This window comes from Staurois parvus, unplaced genomic scaffold (genome assembly GCF_062004578.1).
Source record: "Staurois parvus isolate SC_StPar_1 unplaced genomic scaffold, SC_StPar_1.0 ptg000092l, whole genome shotgun sequence".
Lineage (NCBI taxonomy): Eukaryota > Metazoa > Chordata > Amphibia > Anura > Ranidae > Staurois > Staurois parvus.
In genome coordinates this window covers 3,730,591-3,753,012 of record NW_028317888.1, presented here as the reverse complement: position 1 = coordinate 3,753,012, position 22,422 = coordinate 3,730,591, and the positions used below count along the sequence as shown (strand labels likewise).

Genomic DNA, 22,422 nt, shown 5'->3' with positions numbered 1-22,422 from the left:
ATGACAGAGCTGAATTCTTTAAGGCCCCGTGGGTGTCTGCCATCCGGTCCAGGGGCTTTATTCACCTTTATTCTGTACAAATATTTCTGCATCATATCAATTGTGAGCCAATGTGGATCATCTGGGGGTGTCAGTACCACCCCCCATTATGGACAAGAGCCCCCCCCATGCTCCTTTGTATACACAGAGCTGAAGAAGGGATTTCATACATTGTCCTTCTCTTTGTCCCCCCCCCTCTAGATGGTTCTGTAAAGGGCCTACATGCTGGGACCGGACCTTTCTACTATTCATATATTGGAGGAATGTTTTGGGGTCGTCCTGATATCTTTCTGTCGTTTGTTTTCAGTTTTTGCCTTTATTTCCTTTTTGCATATTCTGTTCTATTCTTTGTAATGTGTAAACGATGATCGCGTTCCTTCATTGTTATATTTAATAAAAGCTCTTTTCTTATTATCTATCGCTTTTGTAACTTTGGCCGTAAGCCACATAGGTTGGATTTGTAGCCTTTTATAATTGTTGCCCATGGGAATATATTTTGCAGTGTGGTCACATACAGGCTTTTTGAAGAACTCCCATTTCTGTGTTGTGTTCATCGATGCCAATATTCCCTCCCAGTCTAAGTCTTGGAGAGCATCTCTCAGCCTTGGAAAATTAGCTCTCTTAAAGTTGAGCATTTTTATTTTTCCCGTATGTGCTCGCTGTTTACAGCTAACAATAAATGAAATCATGTTATGGTCACTGCTACCCAGATGTTCTTTTATATGGACATTCGTAATAAAAACTGCATGGTTGGAGATGACCAGGTCCAGCAGAGCATCATTCCTAGTTGGGGCCTCTATGAACTGGACCATAAAATTGTCCTGTAGTAGGTTTAAAAATGTTTGCCCTTTAACTGTTCCTGCAGTCCCATTACTCCAGTCACTATCCGGGTAGTTACCATCCCCCATTATTATCACTGTCCCAGCCCTTTCCGTCTGTGGGAGGAGCTGAGTCTCCACCTCCTCATTAACACTGGGAGGCCTATAACAAACTCCAAAGATGACCTTTGTAGTACCGCCCCCCATGTGCAGTTCCACCCATAATCCTTCAGCCTCATCACACTCTCCATCAACTAGGTCCTCTTTCACACTCGCTCTGAGATCACTTCTCACATAGAGACAGACACCACCCCCTTTCCTATTTCCCCCGTCTCTCCGAAAGAGAACCTAGCCAGGAATATGAATGGCCCAGTCATGTGAGGAATGAAGCCAAGATTCAGCAATACCAATTCAATCCTAGTTCTCTTCATGCACCAAACCTTCCAACTCACCTATTGTGCTGGGCAGACTTCTGGTATTGGGGAACAAACACTTTCATTCACTGACACCTTGTATATTCCCTGACACCTTGTTCATTTACTGACACCTTGTTCACATGGATTTTGTGTATTTTTTATTTTCATACAAATGGTACCAATTCCACTGGTTATTTGTAACATGGGAACCTTCTTACCATCTGTCATAGCCCTCCCCCCATCTTTCCCCATTCCACCCCCCAATAAGTACTGACCCGTCTGATCTGTCTTCCTCATTATAATCGAATTCTCTCTCCCCCTCCATCCTAGTTTATATATTCCTCCAGCCTTCCCATAAACCCCCTTCCAATTAGGTGCAAACCATCGCTAGCATATAGGCTGCACCCCAATAAAAAGTTAGCCCAGTGCTCTTGGTCAGGCCTCCATTTTTATTCTTACCCTGCTATCAATGGCCAACCCGGTCCCACACTTCATCCATGTCTTTGGGGACCTCTGATCTCCTTATGAACTGTTTCTTCCATGATGAAGATCAGCCATGGAGTATATCTGAGGTGTATATCAGGGTGTGCTTCTTCCCCACATGAGAGCTGGGATGTCCAGCAACATTCATCTAGAAGACATTTCCCGCACTCAAGGCACTAATACACCTCCAGGGTTGTGTGGGACCCCTGATGTACAGGAAGACAGGACTTCAGTGAGGAACATTTCCCTCACTCAGGACAGGAAAGTGGCTTCACCCCCGTGTGAAGTCTCTGATGTCTGTGAAGACTGGACTTATCTGAAAAACATTTCCTGCACTCAAGACAGGAATACGGCTTCTCCCCTGTGTGAGATCTCTGATGTGTTTGAAGAATGGACTTCTCTGAAAAACATTTCCTGCACTCAAGACAAGAATACGGCTTCTCCCCCGTGTGAGATCTCTGATGTGTGTAAAGATGGGACTTCCTTGAAAAACATTTCCCACACGCAGGACAGGAATATGGCTTCTCTCCCGTGTGAGATCTCTGATGTCTGTAAAGATTGGACTTCACTGAAAAACATTTCCTGCACTCAGGACAAGAATACGGCTTCTCCCCTGTGTGAGATCTCTGATGTGTTTGAAGAATGCACTTCTCTGGAAAACATTTCCCACACTCAGGACAAGAATACGGCTTCTTCCCCGTGTGAGATCTCTGATGTGTGTAAAGATTAGACTTCTTTGAAAAACATTTCCCACACTCAGGACAGGAATATGGCTTCTCTCCCGTGTGAGATCTCTGATGTGTGTGAAGATTGCACTTCCGTGAAAAACATTTCCCGCACTCAGGACAAGAATACGGCTTCTCCCCTGTGTGAGATCTCTGATGTGTGTGAAGACTGGACTTCTGTGAAAAACATTTCCCGCACTCAGGACAGGAATACGGCTTCTCCCCCATGTGAGATCTCTGATGTTTATGAAGTATAGACATCTCTGAAAAACATTTCCAGCACTCAGGACAAGAATACGGCTTCTCCCCCGTGTGAGATCTCTGATGTGTGTAAAGAGTAGACTTCCTTGAAAAACATTTCCCGCACTCAGGACAAGAATACGGCTTCTCCCCTGTGTGACATCTTTTATGCCTATTAAGTCTGGATTTATAACAGAATCCTTTCCCACACTCAGTACAGGAGAACCTCTTCCCTGTTGGAAGGCCGGCCTGGTCCCGCACAGTCTGAGGTTCCTCAGGATACGAGGAATCCGATGGTCCATCTACACTGGGTGGTGCCGGATGGACATTGGAGGGAGCCGGGTTTTCTCCTGGACTATACTGTGTGATGTCCTCATCTTCTACTTTCCAGTCTGGAGACAAAGTGAGACAATCCTCGGAGGTTTTCCTCATCTCCCGGCCATGGACTAAAATACAAAGACAGAGGATTACTAGACAGGAGCTGATTGGTTCCCCCAAACCAGGACTCCGCCCACATCAGGCAGCTTGGTCTCTGAGGAGCTTACAATTCCACCCTCAAGGGAACTAGGAAATGGCTCCTCTGATCTCCTACCAGGTCATTTCTTTATTCATGGACCTTAGTCAGAGAGTGAGGAAACAACCAGAACTGTCTTTTATAGGAGGGACAGTGATGAGGGGATTATAGGACGAGGGTCCCCACCCCCTCTATCACTCATCGCCATCTTCCCAACACAAGAAGTACTGCACTTCCTTATTTAGTCCATGATTTAGTCATGAAGAACAGCGGGGCTGAGCCCCACCAGAGGTCAGAGAGTGAGGATGGGGGGAGAACAACCAAGATGAATACTGGACTGATCCTGAAGACCACCATCATTGGGGTATTGACTCCTCCCTCATTATCACTTTCTGTTTAAGGGTCCAAAGTTGGTGGATGTTATCACATTATTATCACCATGTAAAAGTCTGTGCTCCAATCACATCATCTGATATAAAATGTCCAGCTGGGAGGAAATGGGGGAACAAAAGAGAATCCATATTATGTGTATATATAGCAGTGGGGGGAGAGCAGAAGTCAGGAGAATGTAATGTACAACATAGAGTATATAGTGCAGGGGTCAGGAGGATGTAATGTACAACATAGAGTATATAGTGCAGGGGTCAGGAGTATGTAATGTACAACATAGAGTATATAGTGCAGGGGTCAGGAGTATGTAATGTACAACATAGAGTATATAGTGCAGGGGTCAGGAGTATGGAATGTACAACAGAGTATATAGTGCAATGGTCAGGAGTGTGTAATGTACAACATAGAGTATATAGTGCAGGGGTCAGGAGTATGTAATGTACAACATAGAGTATATAGTGCAGGGGTCAGGAGTATGTAATGTACAACATAGAGTATATAGTGCAGGGGTCAGGAGTATGTAATGTACAACATAGAGTATATAGTGCAGGGGTCAGGAGTATGTAATGTACAACAGAGTATATAGTGCAGGGGTCAGGAGTACGTAATGTACAACATAAGAGTATATAGTGTAGGGGTCAGGAGTATGTAATGTACAACACAGAGTATATAGTGCAGGGGTCAGGAGTACGTAATGTACAACACAGAGTATATAGTGCAGGGGTCAGGAGTATGGAATGTACAACATAGAGTATATAGTGCAAGGGTCAGGAGTATGTAATGTACAACATAGAGTATATAGTGCAGGGGTCAGGAGTATGTAATGTACAACATAGAGTATATAGTGCAGGGGTCAGGAGTATGTAATGTACAACATAGAGTATATAGTGCAGGGGTCAGGAGTATGTAATGTACAACATGGAGTATATAGTGCAGGGGTCAGGAGTATGGAATGTACAACATAGAGTATATAGAGCAGGGGTCAGGAGTATGTAATGTACAACATAGAGTATATAGTGCAGGGGTCAGGAGTATGTAATGTACAACATAGAGGATATAGTGCAGGGGTCAGGAGTATGTAATGTACAACATAGAGTATATAGTGCAGGGGTCAGGAGTATGTAATGTACAAGTTATATAGTATAAGGGTTAGGACTCTCAGTATTAGTATTCTGTAATCAGTGGAAGCTTAAATTTGTACTGTAGACAACATGAAGAGGTGAGATGGGAATAAACCATCATGAAACAGGTTAGATTGGAGATTAACAAATCCTTGGCCAGAGGGGTGGCGTTGGACGTGGTATACTTGGACAGAGGGGTGGCGGTGGACGTGGTATACTTGGACAGAGAGGTGGCGCTGGATGTGGTATACTTGGACAGAGAGGTGGCGGTGGACGTGGTATACTTGGACAGAGGGGTGGCGGTGGATGTGGTATACATGGAGAGAGGGGTGGCGGTGGACGTGGTATCCTTGGACAGAGGGGTGGAGGTGGACGTGGTATACTTGGACAGAGGGGGGGCGGTGGACGTGGTATCTTTGGACAGAGGGGTGGCGGTGGACGTGGTACACTTGGACAGAGGGGTGGCGGTGGACGTGGTATACTTGGACAGAGCGGTGGCGGTGGACGTGGTACACTTGGACAGAGGGGTGGCGGTGGACGTGGTATACTTGGACAGAGGGGTGGCGGTGGACGTGGTATACTTGGACAGAGGGTTGGCGGTGGACGTGGTATACTTGGACAGAGGGTTGGCGGTGGACGTGGTATACTTGGACAGAGGGGTGGCGGTGGACGTGGTATACTTGGACACAGTTACCCACACACGGCTAATGTGTAAGGTAAAGTCTATGGGCTGGAAAAATCTGAATGTAAATGGATAGAAAACTGGCTTAAAGATCGTATTCAGAGAGTAGTGGTTAATGATTCATACTCTGAATGGTCTGGGGGTGTCAGTGGTGTACCCCAAGGTTCAGTGTTATTAGTGGGGTACCCCAAGGTTCAGTGTTATTAGTGGGGTACCCCAAGGTTCAGTTTTATTAGTGGGGTACCCCAAGGTTCAGTTTTATTAGTGGGGTACCCCAGGGTTCAGTGTTATTAGTGGGGTACCCCAAGGGTCAGTGTCATTAGTGGGGTACCCCAAGGTTCAGTGTCATCAGTGGTGTATCCCAAGGTTCAGTGTTATTAGTGGGGTACCCCAGGGTTCAGTGTTATTAGTGGTGTACCCCAAGGTTCAGTGTTAATAGTGGTGTACCCCAAGGGTTCAGTGTTATTAGTGGGGTACCCCAAGGGTCAGTGTTATTAGTGGGGTACCCCAAGGGTCAGTGTTATTAGTGGGGTACCCCAAGGTTCAGTGTGATTAGTGGTGTACCCCAGGGTTCAGTGTTATTAGTGGGGTACCCCAGGGTTCAGTGTTGGGCCCCTTACTTATTAATATATATATAAACAATATGGGGTGTGAGATTATAAACCCCATTCCAGTCTTTGCAGATGACACCAAGCTGTGCCGGGGAATAACGTCCTTACAGGATGTCTCCAACTTACAAGCCGACCTCAATGCTCTGTGTAATTGGGGGACTATGGGGCCAATGAGGGCTAATGGTGATAAATGTAAGGTTCTGCACTGGGGGGGCTAAGAATATGCATCATACATACTAGGGGGGTACAACTGGGGGGGTCAATGGTGGAGAAGGGTCTGGGGGGGTCAATGGTGGAGAAGGATTTGGGGGGACAATGGTGAAGGATTTGGGGGGACAATGGTGGAGAAGGATCTGGATGGGTCAATGGTAAAGGATCTGGGGTTCTGGTAAATTACCAGCCTAATAATGGCAGCAATGAAAAGCTGCGGGTTCTAAAGTGAGCAAAATCCTCTCTTGTATTAGGAGAGGTAGAGACTCCAGAAAGAGAGATATCACCCCCTCCCCCCCCCCCCGGGTACAAATCATTAGTAATACCTCATCTGGAATATGCAGTTCAGTTTTGGGCTCTAATTCACAAAAAGAACATTGGGGAACTGGAGGAAGTACAGAGAAGGGCAACCAAACTGATACGAGGCATGGAGGAGATCAGCTATGAGGAGAGATTAGAGGAACTGAATGTATTCTCTACTGAGAAGAGGAGATTAAGGGGGATATGATCTCCATGTATAATACATAAGGGGGGGATATGATCTCCATGTATAATACATAAGGGGGGATATGATCTCCATGTATAATACATAAGGGGGATATGATCTCCATGTATAATACATAAGGGGGGATATGATCTCCATGTATAATACATAAGGGGGGATATGATCTCCATGTATAATACATAAGCGGGGATATGATCTCCATGTATAATACATAAGGGGGGATATGATCTCCATGTATTATACATAAGGGGGGATATGATCTCCATGTATAATACATAAGGGGGGATATGATCTCCATGTATAATACATAAGGGGGGATATGATCTCCATGTATAATACATAAGGGGGGATATGATCTCCATGTATAATACATAAGGGGGGATATGATCTCCATGTATAATACATAAGGGAGGATATGATCTCCATGTATAATACATAAGGGGGGGGATATGATCTCCATGTATAATACATAAGGGGGGGATATGATCTCCATGTATAATACATAAGGGGGGATATGGTCTCCATGTATAATACATAAGGGGGGGATATGATCTCCATGTATAATACATAAGGGGGGATATGATCTCCATGTATAATACATAAGGGGGGATATGATCACCATGTATAATACATAAGGGGGGATATGATCTCCATGTATAATACATAAGGGGGATATGATCACCATGTATAATACATAAGGGGGATATGATCTCCATGTATAATACATAAGGGGGGATATGATCTCCATGTATAATACATAAGGGGGGAGGATATGATCTCCATGTATAATACATAAGGGGGGATATGATCTCCATGTATAATACATAAGGGGGGATATGATCTCCATGTATAATACATAAGGGGGATGTGATCTCCATGTATAATACATAAGGGGGATGTGATCTCCATGTATAATACATAAGGGGGATGTGATCTCCATGTATAATACATAAGGGGGGGATATGATCTCCATGTATAATACATAAGGGGGATATGATCTCCATGTATAATACATAAGGGGGGATATGATCTCCATGTATAATACATAAGGGGGGATATGATCTCCATGTATAATACATAAGGGGGGATATGATCACCATGTATAATACATAAGGGGGGATATGATCTCCATGTATAATACATAAGGGGAGATATGATCTCCATGTATAATACATAAGGGGGGATATGCTCTCCATGTATAATACATAAGGGGAAGATATGATCTCCATGTATAATACATAAGGGGGGATATGATCTCCATGTATAATACATAAGGGGGGGATATGATCTCCATGTATAATACATAAGGGGGGATATGATCTCCATGTATAATACATAAGGGGGGATATGATCTCCATGTATAATACATAAGGGGGGATGTGATCTCCATGTATAATACATAAGGGGGGATATGATCTCCATGTATAATACATAAGGGGGGATATGATCTCCATGTATAATACATAAGAGGGGATATGATCTCCATGTATAATACATAAGGGGGGGATATGATCTCCATGTATAATACATAAGGGAGATATGATCTCCATGTATAATACATAAGGGGGATATGATCTCCATGTATAATACATAAGGGGGGATATGATCTCCATGTATAATACATAAGGGGGGATATGATCTCCATGTATAATACATAAGGGGGGATATGATCTCCATGTATAATATATAAGGGGGGATATGATCTCCATGTATAATACATAAGGGGGGGTTGCTGTAGGAAAGTCCTGGATTCTTTCTTGGATACACAGAATATAACTGGATATAACATTTATAGGGAAAGTTGATCCAGGGAATATCCGATTGCCTCTCGGGGGGTCAGGAAGGAATTTTTCCCCTGCAGGAGGAGATTGGATCGTGCTTTGCTGGGTTTTTGCCTTCTGGTGGATCAGCTGTGGGTGTCGAATGTCTTTTTTCAGCCAGACTAACTATGTAACTATGTAGGTCCCACACCGCTGCCTCCCATCTCCTGAGACTGCACTCAGTGACTTGGGTCTGGGACACTACAGACATATCCCTCCACCCGGCACAGCCAGCAGACAACAGAGAAGGTCCCCTGGAAGAGTCAGGCACAAGGCAGGAGACCCCAGTCACATGTCCTGGGTGACTACATTATGCAATGCTTATAGGAAAAATGAACATTTTTCTGCCAGCTGAACCCCAGAACCTCCATAAATCCAGTCTAGAGACATAAATTGTGTCTGCAGCACAGAGAAGGAAGATTATCCGAGAGAAATCCAGGAATACAGGACGGGGAACACAGCTCAGGAAAGTGACCAGGGGATTACAGGCTGATATCACCCAGTCCCCGCCCTACTCTGGACCAATCAGTGAGCAGTATGGGTGGAGGAATGGATTTAGTGTTCATGACCCACCTGTGCTGATCTCTGTAGGAGTGTCCTCCTCTATAAATGTCCCCGTTATTCCATCCTCCTCCATAGACTGCTGATCATCCCTCACATACGCCTCTTCTTCTTCTGCTTTCACCTCAAATTCTATATCGATTGGATCTCCACTCTAAATCAAGAAAATGAGAGAAAATATCATCTGTAAAATGTAAGGTCACATAAACAATCCACACATCATCTCCACAAGTCCATGTTCTAGATGCTCCATCCCACCAACCTTGCAATGATGAGGGATGGTGTGACCTTCCTGTGTGGAATCCCGGGAATACAGAGGACGGGGACATCTCTCTGGTGGGTTCCCATGACTGGATCCATCTGTAGGAAACACACACACTGACTGAATCCATTGTTTCTATGTGTTTATCAGATGATGGGGGATCTAGGTGGATCCTCCGTACTGCTCTCTCCTTTACAATAAAGTCTCCTCTTACCCGGTGATGTGAGGGGCGGCTGATTGTCCATCATGACGTCCTTGTAGAGATCCTTGTGTCCTTCTAAATACTCCCACTCCTCCATGGAGAAATAGACAGTGACACCCTGACACCTTATAGGAACCTGACACACACAATGATACAGTCACCATCCAGACACATCCCTTGTCTGTTACTGGAGAATGTCCCAGAATTCCCGGCACCGCTCACCTCTCCTGTCAGCTGATGGACCATCATGGTGGTCAGTTCCAGAATCTTCTGCTCTTTCTCCCTCTCAGGTATCAGAGAATGAGATGGAGGCACCATGGTGAGGCTCCGGGTTCTGCTCCATCCTCCTGAGATTGGCTCCCCACTAGACTTCTTCTTTACAACATAATCCTACAGATCAGGAGACAAATAAAACAATATCAACCACCTGACATCATCTAAATGTGTGCAAAAATAAAATGTTCTATTGACCAGAATAGACAAGAGTGATGTCATGTGACCTCCCAGAATCCTCCTCACTTCTCCGGTCAGGTCTGTGTTTTATTAATAGAGATAAGAGTGATGTCATGTGACCTCCCAGAATCCTCCTCACCTCTCCGGTCAGCAGGTAGATGATCTCCAGGGTGAGGTTTAGTATCTTCTCAGTCATGTGACTCCGGTCCTCCTCCATCCTCATTGGCGCCATCATGTGATCTATACAGGTCTCCTTGTAGACGGATAACTTTGGGAAATGAAAGTAAGAATGATTTGGATGGTATTGGTCACACAATGATAGGATGTGGATGTGAGGGGGGAATAGGAGGGTTGCTGGACATTGAAGAACTACTCCCCCCATGGGAAGACATTTTGTTTGGACTGTTTAGTGTTTACTACAATTTTGGGGTCCGGGGCCCCTTTTCTCTGTTGGGTTTGTTTGGTCTCTGAACTGGTTTTGATGAGTATTAGATCTGCAGACAAGGAATGATAAATCTGATCCTTCCTATGACTAGTTTGCTCTGAGGCAGTGCTGTGAGGTCAATGTCGGCTCATCATGCAGGGATGGTCACTTTACATCGCCCGACGCCCGGGACATGTAGTTCTGGGGGCCGGGCAAGTATTGTGTTTAATCTTTATCCCTGCTGAGGGCAAGCCGCAGGGCTCTCCTTTCAGGTGCCAGCCTCTGCCACCCCGTGTGTGTGATCCTCTCCTGTACCTACTATGCTTCCCCGGCTCTGCTTGCCCATCTGTGGGCCCGGGTCAGCGGGTGTCGGAGGGTAGAGGGGATGGAGGAGAGCGGACATGTTCACTCCCTTCTTGTCCTGACCCAGAAGTGATATTATGACAGATTTCGCGACCATCGAGGCCGGCAAAGAATGTAATGCGGTGCGATGTGCTCTACATTACATCCAATGGAGTACAGGGGAGACATTGGGGGTCTTTTAGACCCTGGATGTCTGAATAAAGAGAACCTGTCATCAAAAGTCATCACATAGAGGACTTTGTCCCATTAACCACTAGCCGACCGCGCATAGCCGAAAGACGGCTTCACCGCGGCCGGCCAGTTCTGAGTGGACGTCATATGACGTCCTCCCAGAATGCGCTCTCCTGCGCGCCCCAGGGGGCGCGCACCCGGCGATCTCCGTGATCGCTGTGTCCTACGGACACAGCTGATCACGAGATGTGGTGAAAGGCCGAGCCCACCGGCCTTTTACCACGTGATCAGCGGTGTCCAATGACACGCTGATCACAGGAAAATGCAAGTGCCGGTTCTCGGCTGCACTTTCCTCACGCTGTCAGATCGTGAGGAAAGTACTGCCGAGAACCGGCAGTTGTCAGAGCGGGGATCGGCACCGATCATCAGGGCACTGATGATCAGTGCCCTGATGATCGGTGCCCAGCAGTGACCCCCGCAAGTTCCGATCAGCGGTGCGCTCACTAGCCCCGCCCACCCATTCCCAGCAGTGCCCCCACCTGTGCCCAGCAGTGCCCCCACCTGTGCCCAGCAGTGCCCCCACCTGTGCCCAGCAGTGCCCCCTACCTGTGCCACTCTGCAGTGCCACCTACATGTGCCCAACAGTGCCACCCACCTGTGCCCACCCACCTGTGCCCACCAGTGCCACCCACCTGTGCCCACCCACCAGTGCTGCCAGTCAGTGCCACCAGTCAGTGCCCAGGGGTTGTGCCAGTCAGTGCCGCCAGTCAGTGCCCAGAAGTGATGCCAGTCAGTGCCGTCTATCAGTACCCATCATCAGTGTCACCTATCAGTGCCGCCTATCAGTGCTGCATATCAGTGCCGCCTAACCGTGACCCCTAATTAGTGCTGTCTATCAGTGCCGCCTCTTCGTGCCACCTCATTAGTACTGCCTATCAGTGCCCTTTAGTGCTGCCTATCAGTGCCCATCAGTGCCGCCTATCAGTGCCCATCAGTGCCGCCTCATCAACGCAAATCAGTGAAGGAGAAAAAATACCTGTTTGAAAAATTTTATAAAAGAAACAAATAAACTTTTTTTTTTTTTCAAATTTTTTGCACTTTTTTTAATTTATAGCGCAAAAAGTAAAGCGCCCAGTGGCGATTAAATACCACCAAAAGAAAGCTCTATTTGTGAGAAAAAAATGATCAAAATTTCATATGGGTACAATGTTGCATGACCGCGCAATTGTCAATCAAAGTGCGGCAGCGCTGAAAGCTGAAAATTGGCCTGGTAAATAAGGGGGTAGAAGTGCCTGGTAGGCAAGTGGTTAAGTAAAAATGCTTTTTTTTAATTGTAAAGAATTAAAGTTACACCCAAGTACATAACTCCTCCCCTTAAAAAATTTTGAGGCCCCCCCCACCCCCACATATATGCACACCCAAACGTAAGAGCACACGCTGGAGCGCCTACACGTGATAACATTGATTGTGATACACGTTACATATCGCCGGTCACACCAGAATGAGAGGATAATTCTAGGAGCAGACCTCCTCCGTACTCTATACTGATGACCTAGAAGGGGCTATAAATGTGTCCCCTATAGATAATACCGGGACTAAAGGTTGTCACCATTTCAGCACACACAACTTAAGGTTTGACATGTTGGATATCTATTTACTCGCTGCAACCTCGGCTTTTATATTTTTACACATAAATGGGTCATTTATTGCTTTTTGTGCCCTGAAATCAGCTTAAGTATATTTTTTAGTGAAATTTGGCATTTCCTAGACTTTGTGATAATATTTTGTGACATAAAAAATTAGAACTGCCGCTATTTTATTCTCTAAAGTCTCTACTTTCAGAAAATCGATATTTGGGGGGTTTTGTGTCATCTTCAGGATAAAATGATTTTTTAAATGTGCAAAAAAGGCTCTGGGAGTGAAAGGAGAAAGGATAAGCAGGACACTCCCCTTTTCTGAGGAGCAGCCAATCGGTAGTCATTACACTGCAAGGTCTCTCCCCTCCCTGGGTGCGGTGCTGGAGACAGGCGGGGGAGGGGAGGAGGAGATAAACAGAACAATGTTACACATATTACACATTTAAGTTGCTATAAAGCCCCTTTCATTTTTTTAAACCCCCCAACATTCCTAAAAGAGCCTCAGATTTATATACATTTGTTGTAAATAGGAAATAACATCTTATTACCTCCTCTGCTGCCACTTCCACCAACGTCTCCTCTATACTTCTTCCCGCCTCACCTCTCATCTGGAACTTCCTGTCTGTACCTGACATCACTTCCTGTCTATACCTGACATCACTTCCTGTCTGTCCCTGACATCACTTCCTGTCTGCATTCCATAGAGACTTCCTGTGTGAGTATAGGTGAGATCAGCACCTTGTGGAGATCAGAGGAACTGCAGCCCCGAGATCCATCCCATAATCCCCCTTCCTGTATAATATGTACCTTACAGGGATACTACGGGAGATGAAACATTACTGAATAAAGGAAGAAGAAATAAATGTAACTCTTATGTAACCAACTGTTCAACAAACATCTCTTATTACATATAGAAAAGTCTTACAAACACAGAACACAAAATACAAATGTATAGCTAATGAGAGCGATCCCGCCAAACCTGATCCTTCTGGGGGGGACAATGCAAAAATATATATCAATCCACTCATAATGACATCATCTTCTGGGAGTGTCTGCACATCCATCCATTTCATACACATTTCATTGTCTCAGCAGATCTCCTGCAGCCTATTAGCTCCCATTTCCCTTTCTATGTCTCAGCAGATCTCCCGCAGCCTATTAGCTCCCATTTCCCTCTCTATGTCTCAGCGGATCTCCTGCAGCCTATTAGCTCCCATTTCCCTCTCTATGTCTCAGCAGATCTCCTGCAGCCTATTAGCTCCCATTTCCCTCTATGTCTCGGCAGATCTCCCGCAGCCTATTAGCACCCATTTCCCTCTCTATCTCTCAGTGGATCTCCTGCAGCCTGTTAGCGCCCATTTCCCTCTCTATGTCTCAGCGGATCTCCTGCAGCCTATTAGCTCCCATTTCCCTCTCTATGTCTCAGCGGATCTCCTTCAGCCTATTAGCACCCATTTCCCTCTCTATGTCTCAGCGGATCTCCTGCAGCCTGTTAGCGCCCATTTCCCTTTCTATGTCTCAGCGGATCTACTGCAGCCTATTAGCACCCATTTCCCTCTCTATGTCTCAGCGGATCTCCTGCAGCCTATTAGCTCCCATTTCCCTCTCTATGTCTCAGCGGATCTCCTGCAGCCTATTAGCACCAATTTCCCTTTCTATGTCTCGGCAGATCTCCTGCAGCCTATTAGCACCCATTTCCCTCTCTACATCTCAGCAGATCTTCTGCAGCCTATTAGCACCCATTTCCCTCTCTATGTCTCAGCAGATCTCCTGCAGCCTATTAGCTCCCATTTCCCTCTCTATGTCTCGGCGGATCTCCTGCAGCCTATTAGCTCCCATTTCCATTTCTATGTCTCAGCAGATCTCCTGCAGCCTATTAGCTCCCATTTCCCTCTATATCTCAGCAGATCTCCTGCAGCCTATTAGCACCCATTTATCTCTCTATGTCTCAGCAGATCTCCTGCAGCCTATTAGCTCCCATTTCCCTCTCTATATCTCAGCGGATCTCCTGCAGCCTATTAGCACCCATTTCCCTCTCTATGTCTCAGCAGATCTCCTGCAGCCTATTAGCACCCATTTCCCTCTCTATGTCTCAGCAGATCTCCCGCAGCCTATTAGCACCCATTTCCCTCTCTATGTCTCAGCGGATCTCCTGCAGCCTATTAGCACCCATTTCCCTCTCTATGTCTCGGCAGATCTCCTGCAGCCTATTAGCACCCATTTCCCTCTCTATGTCTCAGCAGATCTCCTGCAGCCTATTATCACCCATTTCCCTCTCTATGTCTCGGCAGATCTCCTGCAGCCTATTAGCTCCCATTTCCCTCTCTATGTGACACACTACAACAAGCAGTCACAAAGGTAAATGTAAAATAAAAGCAGAGAGGGAGAGAAGGCTGATAAAGCAGCTCATCGATGAGAGGTACATAAGAACATACAATGTCAATACAAAACAGTGACATGGCCATCAATCACAAACGATCGGAGCAGACAGATCGGTGTCATAGGTGTCCCGTGGGTCCTGAACTGCCTCCAGCGCAGGGACAGTAGCAGGGTGTAAAGCAGGTAGGTACTCCAACTTTCTCATTTCTGCTCTGACCTTCATCAGTGCCGGTAACATGGGGGACATAGAAGACAGCCAATGCATGGGAATGGTTCTCCTGGCTGCCCTCAGAATGGAGGTGGAAAGTTTCCTCGCACATTTAGAGAGACCCGAAAAGGTAGACCCAACAGAAAGTAAATGGGCTCAAAAGGGACAGGAGCCAGGAAAAGTAACCACAATGGGGTAAGGACCTCCTCCAAAAGGGTGCAATGGACCGGCAATCCCAAAAAATGTGGAAAAGAGTGTCAGTTTCCGTCACACAACACCAGCAAACAGAAGAAACATTCAGGTTATGATCATGGAGAACCTCAGGGGTCCGATACCAAAACATGGGGGTCTTAGAAGGATTTTCTGTACACATTACACACACAGAAGATTTAGAAGAGGCCTCCCAAATCCTACTCCATTGATCCAACCCAATATCACATTGAAGGAAACGGGACCATTTACACATATAAAGGGGAGAACCAATAGAAAAAGGGCGACATCTACAAGCAATGTATACGTAGCGGAAATGATGTCCCGGTGGTGTGGGCCTTGGATGCAGATATGCTCTAAAGGGGTAGGTTGTTCAAGAGTCAGAGAAGAGGCTTTGGGGGCAAAAATGTGTTGTATCTGTAGATAAACAAAATACTGATGGGGTGGAATGCGAGCAGCTTTTTGAATGTCAGGGAAGGATTTAAGGTTGTGAATTATGGGATTGACCAAATGTTGCAATTGGAATAGATTAGCCTCAGCCCAAGGATGGACTCGACCAATGGCCAGACTATCTGGGAGACTTGGATTAAAAATGATGTTGGTCAAGGGAGAACACTTAGAGCCTAGGATGAATGTAACCCTACACCTCCTCCATATAGACAACATAAACTGCATGGGTCCTAATATGAGAGGAGAGGTAGTGCGGGCTGTGACAAAATAAGTCCCCCTCATTCCCTCTTTACACCAAGTCACGGCCAGACATGCATGCCTCGGTTAGCTAGTCGCTGTGGGCGTGTGCATGTGGGTGGGATCCGTGACAGCCTCTGATGACTCCTCTGTCATCCAATAAAGCTGATGGACCTCTGATGTCTTCCTTGTCCTCTGATGAAGCTGATAGACCTTTGATTTCTCCTCTGTCCTCTAATGAAGCTAATGGACCTCTGATGTCTCCCCTGTCTCCAATGAGGCTGATGGACCTCTGATGTCTTCCTTGTCCTACGATGAAGCTGATGGACCTCTGATGTCTCCCTTGTCCTCTGATGAAGTTGATGGACCTCAGATGACTCCGTCATCCAATAAAGCTGATGGAACTCTGATGTGTCCCTTGTCCTACGATGAAGCTGATGGACCTCTTGATGTCTCCCCGTCCTCTGATGAAGCTGATAGACCTTTGATTTCTCCTCTGTCCTCTGATGAAGCTAATGGACCTCTGATGTCTCCCCTGTCTCCAATGAGGCTGATGGACCTCTGATGTCTGCCTATCCTCTGATGAAGCTGATGGACCTTTGATTTCTCCTCTGTCCTCTGATGAAGCTAATGGACCTCTGATGTCTCCCCTGTCTCCAATGAGACTGATGGACCTCTGATGTCTGCCTATCCTCTGATGAAGCTGATGGACCTCTGATGACTCCCCTGCCCTCTGATAAAGCTGATGGACCTCTGATGTCTGCCTATCCTCTGATGAAGCTGATGGACCTCTGATGACTCCCCTGTCCTCTGATGAAGCTGATGGACCTCTGATGACTCCCCTGCCCTCTGATAAAGCTGATGGACCACTGATGTGTCCCTTGTTCTACAATGAAGCTGATGGACATTTTGATGTCTCCCCTGTTCTCAGATGAAGCTGATAAACCTCTAATGTCTCTACTGTCATCTGATGAAGCTGATGGACCTCTGACTTCTCCCCATCCTCTGATATCCACCAGTCAATGTTCACTGAAGGAAGGGGGATCCAGGAGCGAACGTTCACTAAAGGAAGGGGAGATCCATGAGCGAATGCTCACTCCAGGAGGGAGAAATCCAGGAGTGAATGTTAACCATGGGAAGTGGAAATCCAGGAGTAAATGTTCAATGAAGGAAGGGGGGATCCAGGAGAGAATGTTCAATAATCTCCCACCCCTCTAACTGGCATCACCCCCTGTGCCGATCCTAGGTGTGCCTGGAGGAGAGCAGAAGGATGACTCTCTGTTGTGTCAGACTTCTCCCTTCTAACCCCCGACACCACAAGTCCAATAGGCAAACACTGCACCCAACTAATGCTTCATAGCTACTTTCCAAGGTAGAGCTATTCCCTCCCACACCATGCAATATAGAGGCCTGAATACGCATGCGCGTGCCCGTATGGCACCAGTAACGTCAGTCTCTTGGTAACAGGATGAATGTTGGGGTCTTCAGCGAGACACTTTCATTGGTGCACTTACACTCCTATGGTAAAGTATCATTGTAATCCCGTGGCAGGATTTGTATAGCAAAGCAAACACTGTGTCTGTATAGCAGGACCATCTACACAACCCAGTGCCTGGTGAGTATGGGAGAAGTGTCATGTCCCTGTGTGCCGTGTTCCTGTCATCTGCCAGGAGGCAAAATCCCTCTCACCAGATCCTGGGACTAAGGCCCAAACCATGGTCCTGGAAATGACCGGCTCCTGTGGTCACCTCACGATGAGCCCTTCACACTGTCGGTGTAGGCACTGTACTGTAGGCCACATCTCTCAGGTTGGATGTTCCCTGACTGATGCAGATACCTAAACATGGAGTGAACTGACCCTGAGCACTTCTCTGCCAGGTCCAGACTGTCTCCTGCCACATGCAGACTGCCTCCCCTCAGGAAAAACAAGATGGAGTCCTTCACTCTGCTCTCACTAAGCTTGCTGGTCTCTGTAGTTCCATCCCTCATATCAGCCTATCAGGCCATTTCTGTCCAGGACTGCATATCCCACAATGCTTTGCAGCTGCACCTCCTGCTTGAGAAAGTCCCTGTCATTGGCTCCTTTAATACCTCTTCTGATTGGCTCTCTCTGTGTTACAGTATGAGAGGAGAAGGGAGGGGCTGAAATCCCTGACTGCCTTGTGTGTATCCAGTGCAAGTGTCAGATTTCACAGGAGATGCCAGTCAGCAGGTTACAGCAGTCACAGATAGGAGTCATTTCCTCTCCCACACAAGGATCTACAGTCCATACACACCCAGCACAAGGCCGGGGTCACACTACCAGACGCTTCTCGAGGCTGCAGTTCCTCTGAGCTCCACAAGGTGGGGATCTCACTTCTACCCACACAGGAAGTCTCTATGGAAGACAGGAAGTGATGTCAGGTACAGACAGGAAGTGATGTCAGGCACAGACAGGAAGTTTCGGGTGAGAGCTGAGTTGGGAGGAAGCAGAGAGGAGACGTTGCTGGAAGTGACAGCAGAGGAGGTAATAAGATGTTATTTCCTATTTACACCCAGTAACCCCCTGTCATGTCCGTCTTCTTCCTCCATAGTCACGTCCGTCCTCTTCCTCCATAGTCATGTCCGTCCTCTTCCTCCATAGTCATGTCCGTCCTCTTCCTCCATAGTCATGTCCGTCCTCTTCCTCCATAGTCAGGTCCGTCCTCTTCCTCCATAGTCATGTCCGTCCTCTTCCTCCATAGTCACATCCGTCCTCTTCCTCCATAGTCATGTCCGTCCTCTTCCTCCATAGTCACTGTGACGTCTTTTATCTCCAGCAGATGATGATACACACATATATAGTGTGGGAACCCAGATTAACCCCTTCAGGGGCAGAACATTCCCCCACTTCCGGGGCCGGAACATTCTCCTCATTGTGGAGAGGTGTCACCTTCTCACCTCATCAGTCTATACCAAAGGATTATACCACTTTTATAAGTGGCAGGGGATGGAGAATCCTATGACATCACACTGACCTCACAGCTCCTCCTCCCAATGTCCCTCCATCCAGAGTCAGAGAATCCTATGACATCACACTGACCTCACAGCTCCTCCTCTCAATGTCCCTCCATCCAGAGTCAGAGAGTCCTATGACATCACACTGACCTCACAGCTCCCCCTCCCAATATCCCTCCATCCAGAGTCAGAGAATCCTATGACATCACACTGACCTCACAGCTCCTCCCCCCAATGTCCCTCCATTTGGCTCCTTTCTTTTTATTCTATGGTATTAGGATGTGGGGTCCCTTGGCATCCTCATAAGCAAAACAGAACTGTTGGTCCTGTGTTGTGTTATGACGTCAGAATTCCTTATACCCTGCGTAGTGTGGGGGTCCTGTGGGGGGGGAATTATACCTCAGCCTGAAGTGGGGCTTTAATAAAATGGAGACCTGAATGGAGAGGTGAGGAGGATTCTGGGAATATCATTTGATGTGACTCTTTGTGTTCAGATGTAGAGTTTTCCTCCTGTGAAGTCTGGAGATCATATGACATCACATTGCCTCCACCTCCCTCCCTGATAGAAGAGAGAAAGAAGAAGAAGATTCTAGAAGTCACCAGAGAGATCACTGAGCTGCTGACAGGAGAGGTGAGCGGTGCCGGGAATTCTGGGACATTCTCCAGTAACAGACAAGGGATGTGTCTGGATGGTGACTGTATCATTGTGTGTGTCAGGTTCCTATAAGGTGTCAGGGTGTCACTGTCTATTTCTCCATGGAGGAGTGGGAGTATTTAGAAGGACACAAGGATCTCTACAAGGACGTCATGATGGACAATCAGCCGCCCCTCACATCACCGGGTAAGAGGAGACTTTATTGTAAAGGAGAGAGCAGTACGGAGGATCCACCTAGATCCCCCATCATCTGATAAACACATAGAAACAATGGATTCAGTCAGTGTCCTCTGTATTCCCGGGATTCCACACAGGAAGGTCACACCATCCCTCACCATCATCAGGTAGATGAGGAACAATCACTGATAGTATCATTAGGATCTGTACATTATCTGCATTGTTACCATTGATGTCAGTTTTATTATATATTCAGAGTGGAAACCTGAGAGATCCTAAAGTTGAGGTTAAAGAAGAGATAAAAGAGGAGGAGGATGAGGATGGGGGGATGGAGGAGTCGGAGCTTCTAAAAGAACACAAAGATCTGTACCAGGACACCATGGTGGAGTCATCCAGCTACAGGAACCCACCAGAGAGATGTCCCCGTCCTCTGTATTCCCGGGATTCCACACAGGAAGGTCACACCATCCCTCATCATTACAAGGTTGGTGGGATGGAGCATCTAGAACATGGACATGTAAAGATGATGTGTGGAGTTTTTTATGTGAGTTTTTTTTACAGATAATATATTTCCTTGATTTAGAGTGGAGATCCAATCGATATAGAATTTGAGGTGAAAGCAGAAGAAGAAGAGGCGTATGTGAGGGATGATCAGCAGTCTATGGAGGAGGATGGAATAACGGGGACATTTATAGAGGAGGACACTCCTACAGAGATCAGCACAGGTGGGTCATGAACACTAAATCCATTCCTCCACCCATACTGCTCACTGATTGGTCCAGAGTAGGGCGGGGACTGGGTGATATCAGCCTGTAATCCCCTGGTCACTTTCCTGAGCTGTGTTCCCCCTCCTGTATTCCTGGATTTCTCTCGGATAATCTTCCTTCTCTGTGCTGCAGACACAATTTATGTATCTAGACTGGATTTATGGAGGTTCTGGGGTTCAGCTGGCAGAAAAATGTTGATTTTTACTCTAAGCATTGCATAATGTAGGCACCCAGGACATGTGACTGGGGTCTCCTGCCTTGTGCCTGACTCCTCCAGGGGACCTTCTCTGTTATCTGCTGGCTGTGCCGGGTGGAGGGATATGTCTGTAGTGTCTCAGACCCAAGTCACTGAGTGCAGTCTCAGGAGATGGGAGGCAGCAGTGTGGGATCTCTGCAACTTGTCTACAGTAAACATTTAAGCTTCCACTGATTACTGAATACTAATATTATGAGTCCTGACCCTTACACTGTATAATTTATATTGTACATTACATACTCCTGACCCCTGCACTATATACTCTGCTATACATTACATACTCCTGACCCCTGCACTATATACTCTGCTATACATTACATACTCCTGACCCCTGCACTATATACTCTATGTTGTACATTACATACTCCTGACCCCTGCACTATATACTCTATGTTGTACATTACATACTCCTGACCCCTGCACTATATACTCTATGTTGTACATTACATAGTCCTGACCCCTGCACTATATACTCTATGTTGTACATTACATACTCCTGACCCCTGCACTATATATTCTTCTATACATTACATACTCCTGACCCCTGCACTATATACTCTATGTTGTACATTACACACTCCTGACCCCTGCACTATATATTCTGCTATACATTACATACTCCTGACCCCTGCACTAAATACTCTATGTTGTACATTACATACTCCTGACCCCTGCACTAAATACTCTATGTTGTACATTACATACTCCTGACCCCTGCACTATATACTCTATGTTGTACAGTACATACTCCTGACCCCTGCACTATATACTCTATGTTGTACATTACATACTCCTGACCCCTGCACTATATACTCTCTGTTGTACATTACATACTCCTGACCCCTGCACTATATACTCCATGTTGTACATTACATACTCCTGACCCCTGCACTATATACTCTATGTTGTACATTGCATACTCCTGACCCTGCACTATATACTCTATGTTGTACATTCCATACTCCTGACCCCTGAACTATATATTCTGTTGTACATTACATACTCCTGACTTCTGCTCTCCCCCCTCCCCCACACTGCTATATATACACATAATATGGATTCTCTTTTGTTACACCCATTTCCTCCCAGCTGGACATTTTATATCGGATGATGTGATTGGGAAGATGGCGATGAGTGATAGAGGGGGTGGGGACCCTCGTCCTATAATCCCCTCATCACTGTCCCTCCTATAAAAGACAGTTCTGGTTGTTTCCTCACTCTCTGACTAAGGTCCATGAATAAAGAAATGACCTGGTAGGAGATCAGAGGAGCCATTTCCTAGTTCCCTTGAGGGTGGAATTGTAAGCTCCTCAGAGACCAAGCTGCCTGATGTGGGCGGAGTCCTGGTTTGGGGGAACCAATCAGCTCCTGTCTAGTAATCCTCTTTGTCTTTGTATTTTAGTCCATGGCCGGGAGATGAGGAAAACCTCCGAGGATTGTCTCACTTTGTCTCCAGACTG

At 46.5% G+C, this 22,422-nt stretch overlaps 1 protein-coding gene across 1 annotated transcript in view; it reads right to left on the bottom strand.

The window, feature by feature from the left end:
* Positions 1 to 1,418: 1,418 nt before the first annotated feature.
* Positions 1,419 to 22,422, bottom strand: part of LOC149468149 (uncharacterized) — an 86,838-nt gene continuing 65,834 nt past the window's right edge. The window contains 1 exon segment of the mRNA XM_089670684.1: positions 1,419 to 3,234. Coding sequence (XP_089526810.1) covers positions 2,005 to 3,234 — 1,230 coding nt within the window. The 3' untranslated portion in view covers positions 1,419 to 2,004.